A 15,903-nucleotide genomic window follows, 5' to 3' on the forward strand; every position below is an offset into this window, starting at 1 on the left:
CAGTATTCAAAAAGTGTGTTTATTTGGGGAGATTTATTTTTTGAAATATATATAATAACATATTAGAAAATGAACCTATTTACTTCCAACTATTAATGTGGTGTTATTCATTTTTTGATTCAAAATCGTGGGAACTCAGACAAAATGATGCGCATCTTTTGTTTATGATGTGCGTGATTGCTGTGCGACAATTTGCGGTTTATGATCTCGCATAACGTTGATGACAGTCAAAGACCTTAATCGATGCTCTTTGGGGTTAATTTGAGACATTTCTCCAGTCACGAACTAGCCACTGTATAGGTTACACCAAATACGTCTTTATGTGAATTGCTGAGTTGAATGTGAATTAATAATATTCATTCGAAACGATGTGTGACACAGTATGAATAGATATCAGTTATATTTGCAACGTACAACTACTCTGTCTGATATAAAATATGAAGGGGTTCTTTGTCACGAAATAATTTGCTTTATAAAAATAATTTTTTCATGAAAATATGTAAAAGCGGTTTTATATTTACAAATATTTTGTTTTGATATAAATTAACTTTTTATCAGTATTTTCGCAATTTTTCCACATTGATTAAAATGTTTCCTAGACATTTGAAACAACGCGTTTTATTCGAATATAAATGAGTATTTAACAATATCATTTACGTGACACACAACATTTGTCTGGCACTGTTATGCAACAGTGCAATCTTCATGAAATAGACCGTAAATGTCACAAAGTAACCGTAACTAAGCCACTAAGATAAATCTCGCGCCTCCAGGGTGGATATTAACGATTGGTTGCGGCTGTTAACGTAGAGTAAAATAAATTGCTTGTAACATTATTATAAACGTGCACCTGCATCAAGGTTAATATCTGTGAAGTCTCATATGCTTGCGTTCACATTTTATTCATTTTTTGATATCAGATCTTGATTATTGTAGTTGCGAGGCTGTCGAAGTGATTTACTGATAACGCTAAAGTAAATAACTCACTTTATAACCGCAGAAACTTTGTTTACAAACAGAGATATATTTGAGGAAATTGAATACATTATTCATTTTTAGAAAGATATAACTTATTATGTATATCTTATAAAATCGTATTGACAACATATTTCAGATTGCAATATCTTATTTGCATTTTATCAATAACATATATAACAGGATTAATCTTAATGAAATAATTATTTGCTGGAGAATTATATTTAGATATAAAAAATGTTTTTTTGTGTGAAAATTTTTTTAGATCTCTTATATATTATTCATAAATTATTTCACATCTCTTTTCTCAAATAAACGACTACGAATCCACATTCCACATAGTGTACGCTTTGATAAATTTTTAATCACCAGACTTCAATTAACAGAATTCGATTTGCAGTGATTGATGATATATGTAGCGCTTAAAATCTGTGATTGATGATGTAAGTAATGCTTAAAGAGGCTACTGATCTCGCAGACAGTTTCTTGCTCCTCTCCCAAGAATCTCTTTTTCGGCTGGGAATGTGTAACAAGCTGGAATATCGAGATCGGTAATCGGTTGTAGCGATATTACCACTTCATATCCTGTCGACGTCCCGTACTGGGTCAGCCGGACAAAGGGGTAAACAGGTTATATTGCGAGCGAACAAGCGCGCGTTTCGCCCACTCGGCTTGACCATCGCGCGACTTCTTCTTGCCTCATAATCCGCGGTAGAGACATCGATGAACGACAGGCGCCTTCGTTATGCGTCCTTTTTTCATTGCCCCGTAACCGTGAGTGAAAGCACGCACGCATATACGTGCTTGACATACCCGAAGAGAGAATGGCACGTTTGTTATCCGTTTTTCGCCTAATCGTCTTGCAACTTGCAACTCCGTCCGCGTATGTCGCGCGCGAAAATAGATCTTTCGGTGACGTTCCTTATATACAGATGCGATAGATCAAATTTCCAGGCCAGTGGAGTAAGTTGATGTCTTCCAGCTTTGTGTGAAAAGAAAAACTTATCGCCCGGGTTTAGTGAATTATAACGAATCGCGCTTCTTTTGTGACCCAAAAAATAAATTTGATGAGCGTTTCCGGTTTTAAGAGTTAGCTTTCGCATTCACGTCAAATTATCAGAAATCGCATAGATATGTCTAGCAAATGTATTATTATGAATAAAAAAATAAAATTAATAATTACAGCTTTTACGCTTGATGCGTACGTTTACAACTTTTTAGGGTAAATTCTTCTATATGATATAACACACTATCTAAATTACAGAATTTATAATCTAAACGGTTTTTGGTGAATTACCTGACCTGACTGGATTAGTAGAAAATGGTAGACAGCAAGTATGTCGCCATAGCAATATAAAATAGATATATAATTACAATTTAAATTAATACATATCTTCTATAATTTTAAGTAAGAGTGCCGTCTATAAAAATCACAAAATTGAAGCATAATACAAAGATTTAGATTTTTAAAAGTCACCGATAGATATGTTTAGTTATTTCTTTTTACTCCTATTTACTTACTCCTACTTGTTCAACTGCACGTTTATAGTAATGTTGCTTGAACGATTTTATAAATGTTGTAAAACAAATCAAGCAGAGAAGATCAGATATTGATTAAGGCAGGAAAACAGTTTCTGAAAATCGCACTGGATTTTTAAACGGTTCGATGCGAGGCCAAAGTAAAGCTGACGACTGTCGTGTAAACCGGTTACGGAAAAGAGGCTGCGCAGCTCTAACACGTGTGTACATACATTATATCCTGAGTCCATCTGAATGCTGCAATGGCGTTAATAGGTCAATCAATTGCCTTCTATCCGTTTCTTGTTTGTTATCCTGTTCCGTGTTTTGCTGGCTATTATATAACACTCAATTTATAACATTACATATTTTTAACATTACATATTTTAACATTACATATTTACAACATTACATTTATACTTTTCCTTGTTCTTGGAATAATTTAGAATCGCGATTTTATAGTACGTGGAGATCATTTTTCTTTACATTTTTTAATACTCGACATCTTCGCAGCTGATGATGTTTAAATTGAAATTTTAAATTAAAATTAAACTAAAATTAATGTTTTACTATCTCAAATTGCATTTCTGAATCTGAATTTATGCGAAATTCTAAATTTTCAATTAAGTTTAGAACAGGAAAAATTATTGGGATTTCGATATTTTTTTTGGTTAAGAAAGGAATTCACGAGATATTAAGGTCACACGGATTGTATGGGATTTGATTTCAGATTCTCCCCTGGCAGGATAACATTTTCTCAAAAAACAAATTAGTACGCCCATGTTTACTTAATTTCCGCTTTATGAAGAGATAATTTATGAATTATAACGTTACCTGTGATTATCTACGATAAAAAACTGAGCGGCCGTTGCGGGTGGGTGCACCAGAAAATGTAGTGTTTCCACCGGCCGCGAGGAATGTCGCAATTACGCATGGAACAGAATGTCGCGGAGAAGACCCTTCGCTGGATCTTAAAATGACTAACGGAAGGACATTGTTATCACGGTCATTGCCGCATGTGCCGCCGTTTGCTCCCTTTCTGCAAATTCGATATAGAAACTTTCCGCTTGGTAATCACATAATATAGAACGAAAATGTAGTGTTTTTTAATATAATGTTTAATATAGTGCGGTCCACCACTGTTTCTGTAGCTAAGCCTGAAGCCTTCGTGAAATATCTTTCTGATTGTCTGGTAGGTTATTAGGCTGACAACTTACAAGTCGTGCAGCTGCGATATACCGTTAAAATTATATTCTTGTTAAAAAAATAAGGACTTATTCTTTTCAGCATAATCTTCTTCTTTTGGTTCTAATGGATCGGTTGGACAAAATGATTAAATTGAGGTTTATAAGGCAGTTTGATTGTTTAAAAAAAAAATATACAAATTATATTTATTATATAAATACTTTTTTAATTTTCCGCTAATATAAAAAAAAGCATGAAAATGATTAGCGAAGAATATTAATGAATCTACCACAAAGTATATTCGCGAAGTTATCACACACAGATGATCTTTCTGGCACTCTTTCCTCAGTTTAAAAATATCCCGTTTAATGTATCACGAATTTTATGGTGCGATGAGTTTGTCCCATTGTCATTAAAATTTCCATGATCAGCCAGTAACCGTCAGCGAGTTCTCGAGTGTCTCTCGAGACGTCGTATCGTATAGAATGCAGCAGCAATCTCTGCACAGCATTATCTAAGCCATGGACCGTTACCCCCACCGACCTAAATGCACGCCGTATAAATGGTCCGAACACCTTCTAACCACTGTCAGTGAGCGTGTGCACCTAATCTCGTCTTTCTGCAACGTGCATCATCTTGCATCATTCTGTGAAAAGAGTGCGTAATATCATGCGATAATCCTTCGTATCTTATAACATCACTTATGATTTCCTTTGATTAATTACTGAATTACTCTCTCGAAATTCTCTCTTGATGCGGTGCATTTCGATGATTCGTATAGTCGATGCAATTTTCACGGTTAACAATGACTATACAAGAATTTAAAGCGAGACAGGTGATCGTCACTGCTGTTTGCAATGAAATATAAACCGGTTGATCAAAACTAACAAAAATCCAAATCAATAGTGCAAAGTTAAAATCATTAACCTAAATCATGAAGTGCGGATACTTCGGAGTTATTGAGTGGTTTTGCAAAATTGGGTGTCCAAGAGAGACTCATATGTCGTGCTGGATGTTTATCTTGTTGATTATTTGTTCTCGACGGACTTATACGTTAGCTTTTGATAATACAACGGATCTTTTTGTTCAAAAATGTCAAAAAGAATGTAATTTAAAGAAAGATATTACGACTTGTGGAAAATATAAAGTCGTAAAGTGGTTAAACACAATAGTAAGAGAAAAGGTACGTGTTTGCTGTTTATGTATATAACATTTGATTATATATTAAAAAACGATTAGGAATTAATAATTCACATTGTATAATGCTAACACACACACTGCAATGAATGAGATTAAATAAATTTACTAATTTATGCATGTTTTATATTTATTAATAGAATTATAATAAAAGCTAAAGAATTAATTAGATATGAATAAAATACTATACATAAAATTGATAAAATATATTACACCAATAATATTTGTAAATATGTAATTCTATAATTAAAATTTTCTAATTTTTAAGAGATAATTATATATATTGTTTAATTACTTTATTAAAGCAAATTATTATAATTTAGGAATTTAGTTATGGGCCATTTCAAATAATAAGGATACCATCGATTTACAAGCAATCTTTTTTGCCCTATTTGCCACGTTCTCGAGCATTTAAAAGCGGCATAACGGAAGCTCTGAACTTCGTTAGAGATAGTGTAGAAGATTTATTGACAAAACGTGCCATTGTATATACGGTAGACAACTCGGCAGTTACCAGAGACTTATCCTCGAATCTGATGTTTGTGGATGAGGATGAACTTGAGCGGCTGAAGGATAGCAAAGAACAGGAAGGTAAAATCTTCTAATAGATCTGCCGAATAATAAAATATTTGACAATGTTTTTTCTTACATTATTTTTTTACAATTTTATTCCTTATTATTTTGGTTAAATGTTCTTGCGTTAATTTGCGTTAAATATAATAAACTAATGGATCAGTGCATATTTTTTTCTTGAAAAATTCTTGAAGTTCTTGTAATGATATATTGATCTCTTAGCAATAACAAAGAAAAGGTATACTTACTGTTCTATATAACGGAACTCGAATTCTTCGAATTATGCTGCACTCAAATTCTGATGTGTCTGAGCGAAATTATAGCTTCTATTGCCCTTTATTTCGGGTAACGGTGAACGTTACACGTAACAAGTATTATCACTGCAAGAGCTATGCAATCTGCGATATTGTTCCATATATTTGAAAAAAGCGATGAACGCGAAATGACAGAGTTTATACTACCTTGTATTTCTTGTAACGGCAACGATGTCAACAGTCGTATAATTTGTAATAATATTTGGCGATTTTTGAGAAAGAGAAAATTAATAAATTATTTGCTTTACAGGCGATTGGCGAATTTTCAAAAAGAAGAAGTCTATAATCGTCCCGATTCTTATATTACTAAATGTAATAAAAATAAAGCTACTGCTATTACCAATTTTCTTAGGAGTCCATTTTATCAAAAAGCTTCTCGTACTTGGATCATTAATTTTACCATCAATATTGGCACATTTAAAGATTTGCAAAGTGCAACATTCTCATCATGCACATCATTCGCATCCTTTCCATTTGTGGTCCACTGCAGCAGACACAGCGGCAGATTATCCAACTGGTAAGATTATTTAAGAAATATTTTTTTCTCTTTGACGATTGAAAATACCGTGCTATACAAGCAAGTTATATACCAAATTATAATATGTAGGTATATATTTATTATTTTTCATAAAATCTCTCTCTCTCTTACGGAGAGAATGAATGCGAGGAATAACGAAATTTTAAAATTGTAATTTTATTATTCATTATAGATACTTATGTCTAAAAAATGTGTTACAAATTTGTTTTGCAATAAAAATTTGTCATGCGTTTAATTTTATGTCGTTGAATTATATATGCTAATATATGAAATAAATTTTCTTCTAAAATCTCTTTAAACATAAGTAACTGGCACATGGCAGTTTGCATAATTATATATTATGTAGGCTAAGTTAAGATAGCGTCGTTCAACTGTAACAGATGATACATCTTTGCAAACTAATACACATGTCGTATTTATGCCGGCGTAAATATATTTAATGTTAGCCAACAGCGACAAGTATTAGATTTGAAACAGCTGTCAATGTACGTTCTGATAGTGTTTTGTGTTTGACATATTTACACACATTCAATATTTCCTTTAAAATCTCTAATGTAATGTTGCGTGTCACGAATATTTGATGTCAATATTTTTGAATCTTTTCCCATACAAAATTTGCACATCTAAATAAGGATCTTTATGCCTATTTGCTAAGAACATATCGTAAACTTGTAATACGCATTTTGAAATTTTCTTTGCAGGACAAGATGACGGTAATTGGCACAGAAACGATTACCAGTTGGGATATCCGAGTTATCAGATACTTCGCAATCCTTACGGGTGAAAACTTGGCAGATTAGTATCGCGATCATCGACGAGAATTTGTTATTTTCCGAAGACGAAGCTATAGATGCGAGTCAACGATATTGAGGCACGCGAGCGAAATAACACTTTGACAAGTAGTACAATTACGATTAATCTAATTGTGATCCGTAATCTCAGTAATCGCGTAATTTCCTGTAAAATTGCTCGTGGCAATTATGGCGTATTGATACGCGTTGAATGAACGTCGCCAAACACTACGCTTATCTCGGCCCGTTCTAGCAAAGAACACTTACGAAATAACTTTCACATAGCTTACCGTTATTTGAGGAATGTGTCGATATATTTTAACCTTTGCAGCTTGCGGGCTTTGAGAAAGGGCATGGTGTTAATGATACATCCGGCTTTTTCCTAAAATTCGCATTAAACAAACTGGAATGCGTGAAAGAGCTTAAAATACCTGTCTTCTTTAATTTTTTAGAATGTTAATTTATAGAACTTTCTATCTTCTATATCTCGTTTTATATATTATTTATTGCTAATTTTGCATGAAGATATTATATCAGAGATATGTTCGTTGCCAGTTAGCTCTGCAGATTTATTACATAAATGAGAAAAGATAACCGACAGGCTATCCCTTATAACTCGACATTATTAGTAAAAGACATTTTAACTGCTGTAAAAAATTGCAATTTTCTAGAGGATTACTTATACATGACTTACATCTGAATATATAACTCAAAATGTCAAAAAAGTGTAGTTACACTATTTTTAATAGGGTGCTATCAAATTATAAATATTTATTCCGAAGCAATTGAATTGCAGCATGTCAAGTATAAAATTCGCGTTCAGGTAATTCAAGTCCAATAATTTTCGCTTGTTTTCTAAATGTGACAATAATATATGATTAAGTACACTATATCGATACGATATATATATATATATATATATATATATGTAGGTCTGGAAGTATGTTCCGGGACTTTTATTTTTGATATCGGTATATTCCGGGACATTTGGCAGTTTCCAGGACTGTATATTTCAAAAAACGTAAACAGTCCCGGAACATACCTCCGGACCTACATATATATATATATATATATATATATATATATATATATATATATAGTGCAAAGTGTCTATTGATTTTAGATACTAAGAACATTTGGCGTACTTGTGCTGCTGTGTTTTTTACAGGCTATCTTTTCTCAAATTTTTAAGTGAAAATCGGAAAGATTACTATACCAGGGCAGAGGAGGATCATTCGTGGTCAAGGTCACTCGACCGAGTACGATGGCCCCTCTACTGACCTACTGACAGATTTGGACAAGCGCCCGGTTTGTGGCTCAAATGCGCGTTCACGAGCCAACTCATGTGTCGCTGTTATGCGTCCGTGCGTCTACCTTGACCGATATGTCCGTGTGTATACACACATATGACCCATGCACGAGCCGATCGAAGACCGTTATCGGCTCGCGGACAGTGCACGGCGAGAGGCCAGTCATCGTACTTGTCGTCGACACATATTTTAGGCCCCAGATGACGGTTATAACTGGTGAATTTTGCTCTCACCCTTTCCCTTCTTCGATACGCTTTTTCTCGACCCGCCACGTGTTCATCGATAGGATTAATCTTAGTTCCCGGCATGTATTTTTCATCGGACTTTCTAACGCGCGTCTTTGAAACCGCTACTTTGACTCAGCTACCTTGACTAACCTTTTTATTTCATAAAGAATTAATTTTTCGTACTGTTACAATTTTTAGTATTTTCTATTGCAAGATATTTGTTTGTCATAAGAAATATATTATAGATAGAATAATGAAAAGACGTGCGAGAGTCTGATGGCGAGCGATAAAGTGACAACGATACTTGATGGGCTCTACGGCACGATAGGAAATGTGAATCGGAAGCGACACATCGCGCATTGCTACAGGATAGGCAATCGATACACAGCGTGCACTCGTCCGCGGCAACTCGACCGTTACGTTCTTACATTATACGCGAACGAAAAAGTCGCATTAATGTAACGGACCATCGTCCATGTCACGGCGTTCGACTTGCGTATCCGTATCTACGTATATCTCCGTCGAACGTATTTCCTGCACATTGTACGATTCATATGTGCTTGATTCATGCGCGCGTGAATGACGTAGACGTAGACAATTCTGAGCGGTGTGTGTTAAATACCGGAGGTGCTTCTCAGGAAGCCATCAGGTGCCACAAATAAAGTTCGCGGAAAGCAAAGCCGCACGAACAATTGAAGGTTTAACTCAGTCTTTCGCCTTTTCTCAATGATGAAATGAAAATTGTTGTTGCGGAAGCCAATCTTTATATATGATGAACGATTGACCCTCTGAGAAAAGATATTTAGATTAAACTTTAATTTTGTGGATGTCACATAAGAAATACTATATGTTGTGTCAGATTTTAATACCGCTTGTGACTATCATACTACGTATTTTTGAACAGTTTTTAATAAAGTAAGAATAAATGGGAGAAAATTATATTTTCAGATATCGATTATTGGTATTTTAATTTTTTATTTTTCGAAATTTCTCGACGTTTATTGAAAACGAGTTGCGTGTTTAATATATATGTGTGCGCGGGGTGCGTGTGCGTATGACTATAGTTATATAAGAAAAATAAAATTGTAGCATAATTGAATAGTTATTGTGTCCTTTCCTCTCCTCAGTTGAAATGCACATTACCATATTCTAAAGAATTTTGCTTTGACGCTTTGTTTTGTTAACAGACCAATTGATAGAAGATTGTAACATTACATTACATTTTTTACGTATTTCACATGTTAATATAAAAATATTTGTAAAAATGTAAGTTTTTGTCATTATTTCCATGCGTTTAAAGATACATTACCTTGTTCGCTTTTTTTCGGTTAATTTCAATACATGATAAACCGGACATGAATACCAATACTTGGAATACACTTGGAAAGAATTTCTCTTTTTCTCTCTATGAATAGTATAATAAAAATAAAAATATGTGGAGAATGTTATGCGACTTACGTTTTTAAGAAACGATCAAACGATTTCATAGGTGTGTCACTGACTTGAATGTGAAATTTAAACCAAAAGAAGTGACATACTGGTATGACCTTCTTTTTAAAGAAGAACACATTTTTGCGTAAGAAAATTGGGTCAAAAAATTTTCAATCTTGAATTATAAGTATACTGAAAAATCCCAGTAAAAAAGCATGTATTTCTATGAAATTAAATTATAAATTTTCCAAGACGAAAGAAATTTGCCCATTTTAAGATCAATTACTTTTTTGCAACTTAAAATATTCACATAAAATTTGCTGTATTTGGATTTTAAAGAACGGTCTGGTTACTGGCATTGTCTCACATATGCCAATTCTTATAAAAAAAATTGAAATACTGTTTTATTTTATGTACCGTTTTCTACGGGCTCTTCGTGAGGTACGATGCAAAGTTTGTCGGTTATTAAGTCCTGAAAAATTCGTTTTTGTTTGATATAACATCGATAATATTTTACGTTCTCGTAAAGATTCTTTTCGCGTTATGTTATAACGGGTTCTTTCTAACCCATTAGTAAATAGCACTTTGAAACATGGGGCATGTATATACCGTGATGTCAAACGTTAATGGTAATCATTTTGTAGTAATCGAGTCATCTGTCAGTTCTATTAAGACGAAAGAAAGGCTGGTTGACATGGCGAAACCTGAAAACAGGTAAACCAGTTTTTCGGAGGTCACAGATATTATTCGGGATCGGTAGACTTCCGAGGAAACATAAGAGAAATCGCTCGTAAAGGTGTGCAATTGTGCTTGAACTCGTGACTAATTCGATTAGACTTGAACGAGTAATCTTTGCTGACGTCATAACCGAAGATAGTTTTTATATGAAAAGTAGATCATGCAAAAAAGATTTAGTAAAAATCGCTGCTTCTTACACTTGACGATAAAATGAATATGAAAAAGTAGTCTTGCTTATATATATATATATACATATATATATACATATATATAAATAATTAATCTATTTAATTTCCTTGCTGTCATATAAAAGACCGTACTTGCCACAAGACTTTGTTGTAGAAACCTTCAGGGTGCATCGTATCCTTCTTCTGAGAAGTTTCATTTAGGATGTGGACAGATTCATTAACAATTTCTAATTATCCAGGAAAAAGTTTTGATTTTTTTTTGTATTGTGCATTTATTCCATATTTCTTTTAAATAATAGGAAAGACTAATTCTAGAGCCAGAAGAGGGGGAGAGGAGAGGAGGGAGAGAGGAGAGAAGGGGGAGAGGAGAGAGAGGTATTCTCAAAGAAAAATAGACTAAACCAATTGGGAGTTCTCAGGTATTAACTTAAGATTTATCTTGATCATTCCCTTATATATATAATTTACCTCGACTCTCTTGTTCTCTTTTTTTTCTTTCCCCCTTCTCTTCGATTAAATTAAGATCTATTCGTGAACGATCTCTTAGAAAATCATCTTCTGTGTCATTGGGCGGCGTCCGGTCAAGCTCATTGAACTCACTGATCTGGACACTCGCCGAAATACCGCCAAGTGAAATCGTCCGTGTGAAGTGTGTGTTTTCGGTAATTATAGACCTATGATGAATTCGATTGATTTGAATGGAGCAATTTCCCCCTCGACTAACATATTTGATGATTCTTCCTTAGGAGAAGGGTAGATCCTAAATCAAATGGCGGGAACGAACGGACGAATGAACGAACGTGGTGAGCGAGGAAGGCGGAAAGGAATGGATAGAGGGACGGACAGTCGGATGGCCGGGTAACCCAGATCGGGTCAGTCGAGCCGATCCTACGGAGACCGGCTGCCAGTATGGTATCGGACGTCGTACACGATTCCGACTTTCTGGCCGCTTGATCTTTCAGGCGCGTACTGTTTCCCGACCGTTTTTCAATATTAAAAGAAGTCATCTAGTTGCTGAGATTGACGCCAATCGTTTGGTCTAGATGTGAGCAAGTTGCTGATGTCAGAGATATACCGTGAAAGTGAGTATAGATCCATTTGCGACAAGAAGTACCGACTAATAGTCTTCTATAGATCTTTGTGTGTTTGATCAGTGAATGAAATTATCTTCAGCATGCACACGTGGACAAATGTAGAGATGGAGCATCTTATTGTTAATGAGATTGTATTAGAATAGATTGGTGAAAGGACACTTATATAACCGTAACACTTTATATACCGGTTATTAATTCTAACTGCACACGTGCGCATAGTTGGATCTTCAAAGACTAAATAATGACTTAGATTAATGTATGCACATACTTTTTGAGTTTTTTTTTCATTTTTATATTTTATTGCATTATGTATTATATATCTACACATATAACTTGTTGACAAAGTGAAACGTTATAAGATAAAGATTTTTTAAATTGATTTAATATTTCTTTTTATTTTTAATTTTATTAAAAAATATGTATTAGCAAGTAATTAAGATAATACAGAATTTAATTAATATATATTAACATAACGGTATATGTACAATATTTAAGGTTAATAAAAAATAAATTTTTGATAATTAATTGTTGATTGCCCCTTAAAAGAAAAATATAATTAAAATATAAGTTTTTAAAAAATAAAAATAACAAATAGTTATATATATATATATATATATATATATATACAGATGTCGACAAGATTATTAGAAATATAATTTATTTAGTTAATTTATCACAAAAAAATATTTAGTAGGATTTTTGCGTCAACAATCCACATGGATGAAAGAATCAGCTGACTGCTTGAAAAAAGAAGGACATGCAAGACTGATCTAGCATAACCGAGCTTTACCACATGGAATACCATATATTATTACTAGCTTACTTAATAATTTGAGTAATAATGAGTAATAATATTTTTTCATATAGTACTGTTACGTATTTTCTTTATGAATCGAGAGATAGAGTTTAAAGAACTTGAAAATATAAATTGATAGAATGGTAATTCTTTCAAAATGATAAAATCACAATTGTTTTCAAGAAGAAGCAATATAAAATTATTTTATTTTACGTATTCGATTTAAAAACCCCTAAATTCTTATGTGTTTTAATTTGTGTGTCTCATTTCAGGGAACGAAGCCGCTGGTCGAGATGCAGTTCCTCTTTCGTAATAACCATAGCTAGCTAATAAACAAGCGCTCGGTGCCTTTTGATGGGTCGGACAATGGCAAAAGGGAGAGCAGCCGTGATATTCTCAATTGTGCTCCTGTCTATCGCGTGCCTTCATTCTGTCGTGGGGGTCAAGATCCACGCGGAGGTTGCGTCCTTGAACGAGACCGCGCGCCACGATTATGACATCGAGAAGAACGAGGTGCCACTTTCTCATAAATCTGAAAACAAAACCGACGAATTCCTACGTGATCATCCGCACAATATGCATGGAAAACCAACAAAGTTCGATATCGAGCTTCACGCGGACGATAAAGCGGATTATCAGATCGAACCGACGAGGATGGCCAATGTCACAGCTAATTCAATTGAAATGAATTCAACGATCAGTCAGTCTCTGTCAAATTTGACAGAATGTAGAGGGAAGTTGACAGTCTTCTGTATACGGAAGGACCTCTCGAAATTTTTAGATCAACTCTCAAGGGCTGACACGTACAATGTAACAGAATCCGTGCAAATAATAAGAAAACCTGAAGCAAACGTCGCGTGCAACGATCGAGAAAAAAATGATGATTCGAATTTGGATCTTTTGGACAAGGTTCATCGTTACGCCAGGACACATGTGATGAAGATACGGTTGAATAAGGATCTGAGTCTCGCCAGGAAAGCCAGGACGTTCTTCGGTTGTGAGTTTCTAAACCGCTTGCTAGACAGATTTTTCTCGCGTGTGTACTAGTGCCGTTACTTTTGTTGACACGAAAGGTGGAGATTTCCTGAAAACTACGATACAATCATACTTTGAGCGACATAGCATCGATATAGTATGATGCTTATCGTAAAGCAATTGCATAATCGCTAATTGTGCGGAGTGAGAGTAATCGAACAGTTCACTAGCAAGGAAAATAGTCCTTACAGAATAAAATGATGCAATCTTTTCTATTTCCACCTTTCAACTTGATTTTCAAAATAATTTTATAATATTTTTTATGAAATGTATATTTTTTTAAATTATTTATCTTTTTTTAAGAATATATATATATATATATATATATATATATAAATTATTCAATTAATTTTTTTACTTAAAAAGCGACAAATCTAGTACACTCGTAAGCACGAACTGGCATAAATAAAATTAGAGGTGTGAGAGAAAGCTTAACTTCATGAATTGGCTTTTTGGAGTTAAATCAAGTAACGAGGTTGGGCCTATGCTAATTGGCAAAAATGTGAACTAAACCAGCAATAAAACGGGTATGAGGAAAGACGAGGCGTGTAACATTATGCAAACAGTCAAATTAATTATAATTACGGTGAATATTTTTTATTTATACGTGGAGTGTTTCAGCAAAACGCGGGCGCGTGGCACGTGGAGTTGGAGAGCTAGAATATGAAAAAGATGCTGCTTGCAGAATGGCTTTTAGGGCTAACCGCAGGGCTTTAACGAGCTGGTACTTTTGCTTTCAGCCGTCTTTCAGGGAAAGAGTACCTTTTTAACAGGATTCGGACTTGGTTTTCTAGCATTTGGCCTGAAGAAACTGTTGCTACCCTTGTTCTTCGGCGTACAAATAATTAAGAGCGTGTTACTCGCTCTCTTCCTACCGAGTATCATTGGCAGCATTGGTAATATCGTTGGAAAAGGTATGTGTGCTTTGCGTTTAGTGAATCTTACTAGAAAATAGAAATATTTCGAAACAATTTGTATTGATTAGTGTAATCATGATCATATTTATTTCTTTATCAAAAAAGTATGCCATAAATACTTGTAGTAAACGCGTAAGTGTCTAACTCTTGAATAACACCAATATTTATGACAGTATTTAATATTAAAAATTAATAAGTTTCAGCAATTTTAGTAGCTTCAGAAATATAACTTTAATATAAATTTTTACTTTTAATTAATTTTTAATAGATTTTGTTTACGTAAAATCTCTTAAAATTTGAAAAATTGGACAAGTTAATGTTAAAAATTGGAGAATAGCGTACAATGTGGAAATCAGATCTTTGTTGAAAAAAATGACTTCTCCGTCTCTTGCATTCTTAATTAGGAAATTAGGCATCCTGAACTAATAGTGTAAATACATATTACGCGCAAATTACAGGTGTTTCCTCCTTTGCGCAATCTTCGCATGCCGCGCCCATGGCGGCACCGGAAGAAAATTTCGAGTTCAAGGATAATACTGATCTTTACAACGATGACTATCTGACGCGACAACCGGTAGGCACGTTACCAGCATCCGCCATGTACGACGAGAGTATGATGCAGACGCAGAAAACTCCGGATATTGCGTCGCGCTATGGATTCGTTGATTCGAGAATATCTCATGCGAATGCGCTTTCGGATCGTTACTACACGCGACACGTGGCTGCACACGGACTTTCTAAGAAACAGGATTTTAAGGTGAGCTTTTCGAATGCGTAATTACTTGCAGATCTCGTATATTATCTCGTCACAGAATAAACGCATGGCTTTCAAGCGGCTGCACCACTTTCTTTTTTTCTTGAACTCGGATAATGTGCAATTCATATATTTAACGAGGAAGTTTAAATGAAGCTATAAATTACCTTTCCTTATTAATATTTAATGGATCCTTGATTGCGTAATAGTAATAATTCTTACCGAATGATTTCAATTGATGGGAAATGCACGTTGATTTGTATAATATATTGCTGTCGCATATTAACAGTCGCGCGCAGTTCGAAACAAGTGTTTGTTAATG

The 15,903-nt window shown here is 34.3% G+C and overlaps 1 protein-coding gene across 5 annotated transcripts in view; it reads left to right on the forward strand.

The window, feature by feature from the left end:
• Positions 1 to 15,903, forward strand: part of Osi24 (Protein) — a 29,557-nt gene that overhangs the window by 10,409 nt on the left and 3,245 nt on the right. The window contains exons 1-6 of one of the 5 annotated variants that reach the window (XM_077415492.1): positions 7,081 to 11,404; positions 11,533 to 11,647; positions 11,732 to 12,067; positions 13,148 to 13,872; positions 14,651 to 14,824; positions 15,286 to 15,584. In XM_077415492.1, coding sequence (XP_077271618.1) covers positions 13,230 to 13,872; positions 14,651 to 14,824; positions 15,286 to 15,584 — 1,116 coding nt within the window. In that variant the 5' untranslated portion in view covers positions 7,081 to 11,404; positions 11,533 to 11,647; positions 11,732 to 12,067; positions 13,148 to 13,229. Of the gene's footprint in view, positions 1 to 7,080; positions 11,405 to 11,532; positions 11,648 to 11,731; positions 12,068 to 13,147; positions 13,873 to 14,650; positions 14,825 to 15,285; positions 15,585 to 15,903 lie in introns of those variants that run through there. The other 4 variants (XM_077415490.1, XM_077415494.1, XM_077415491.1 and 1 more) reach the window with 4 other exon arrangements.

This window comes from Temnothorax americanus, unplaced genomic scaffold (genome assembly GCF_048541705.1).
Source record: "Temnothorax americanus isolate GAGA-0224 unplaced genomic scaffold, ASM4854170v1 Scaffold4, whole genome shotgun sequence".
Taxonomy (NCBI): domain Eukaryota; kingdom Metazoa; phylum Arthropoda; class Insecta; order Hymenoptera; family Formicidae; genus Temnothorax; species Temnothorax americanus.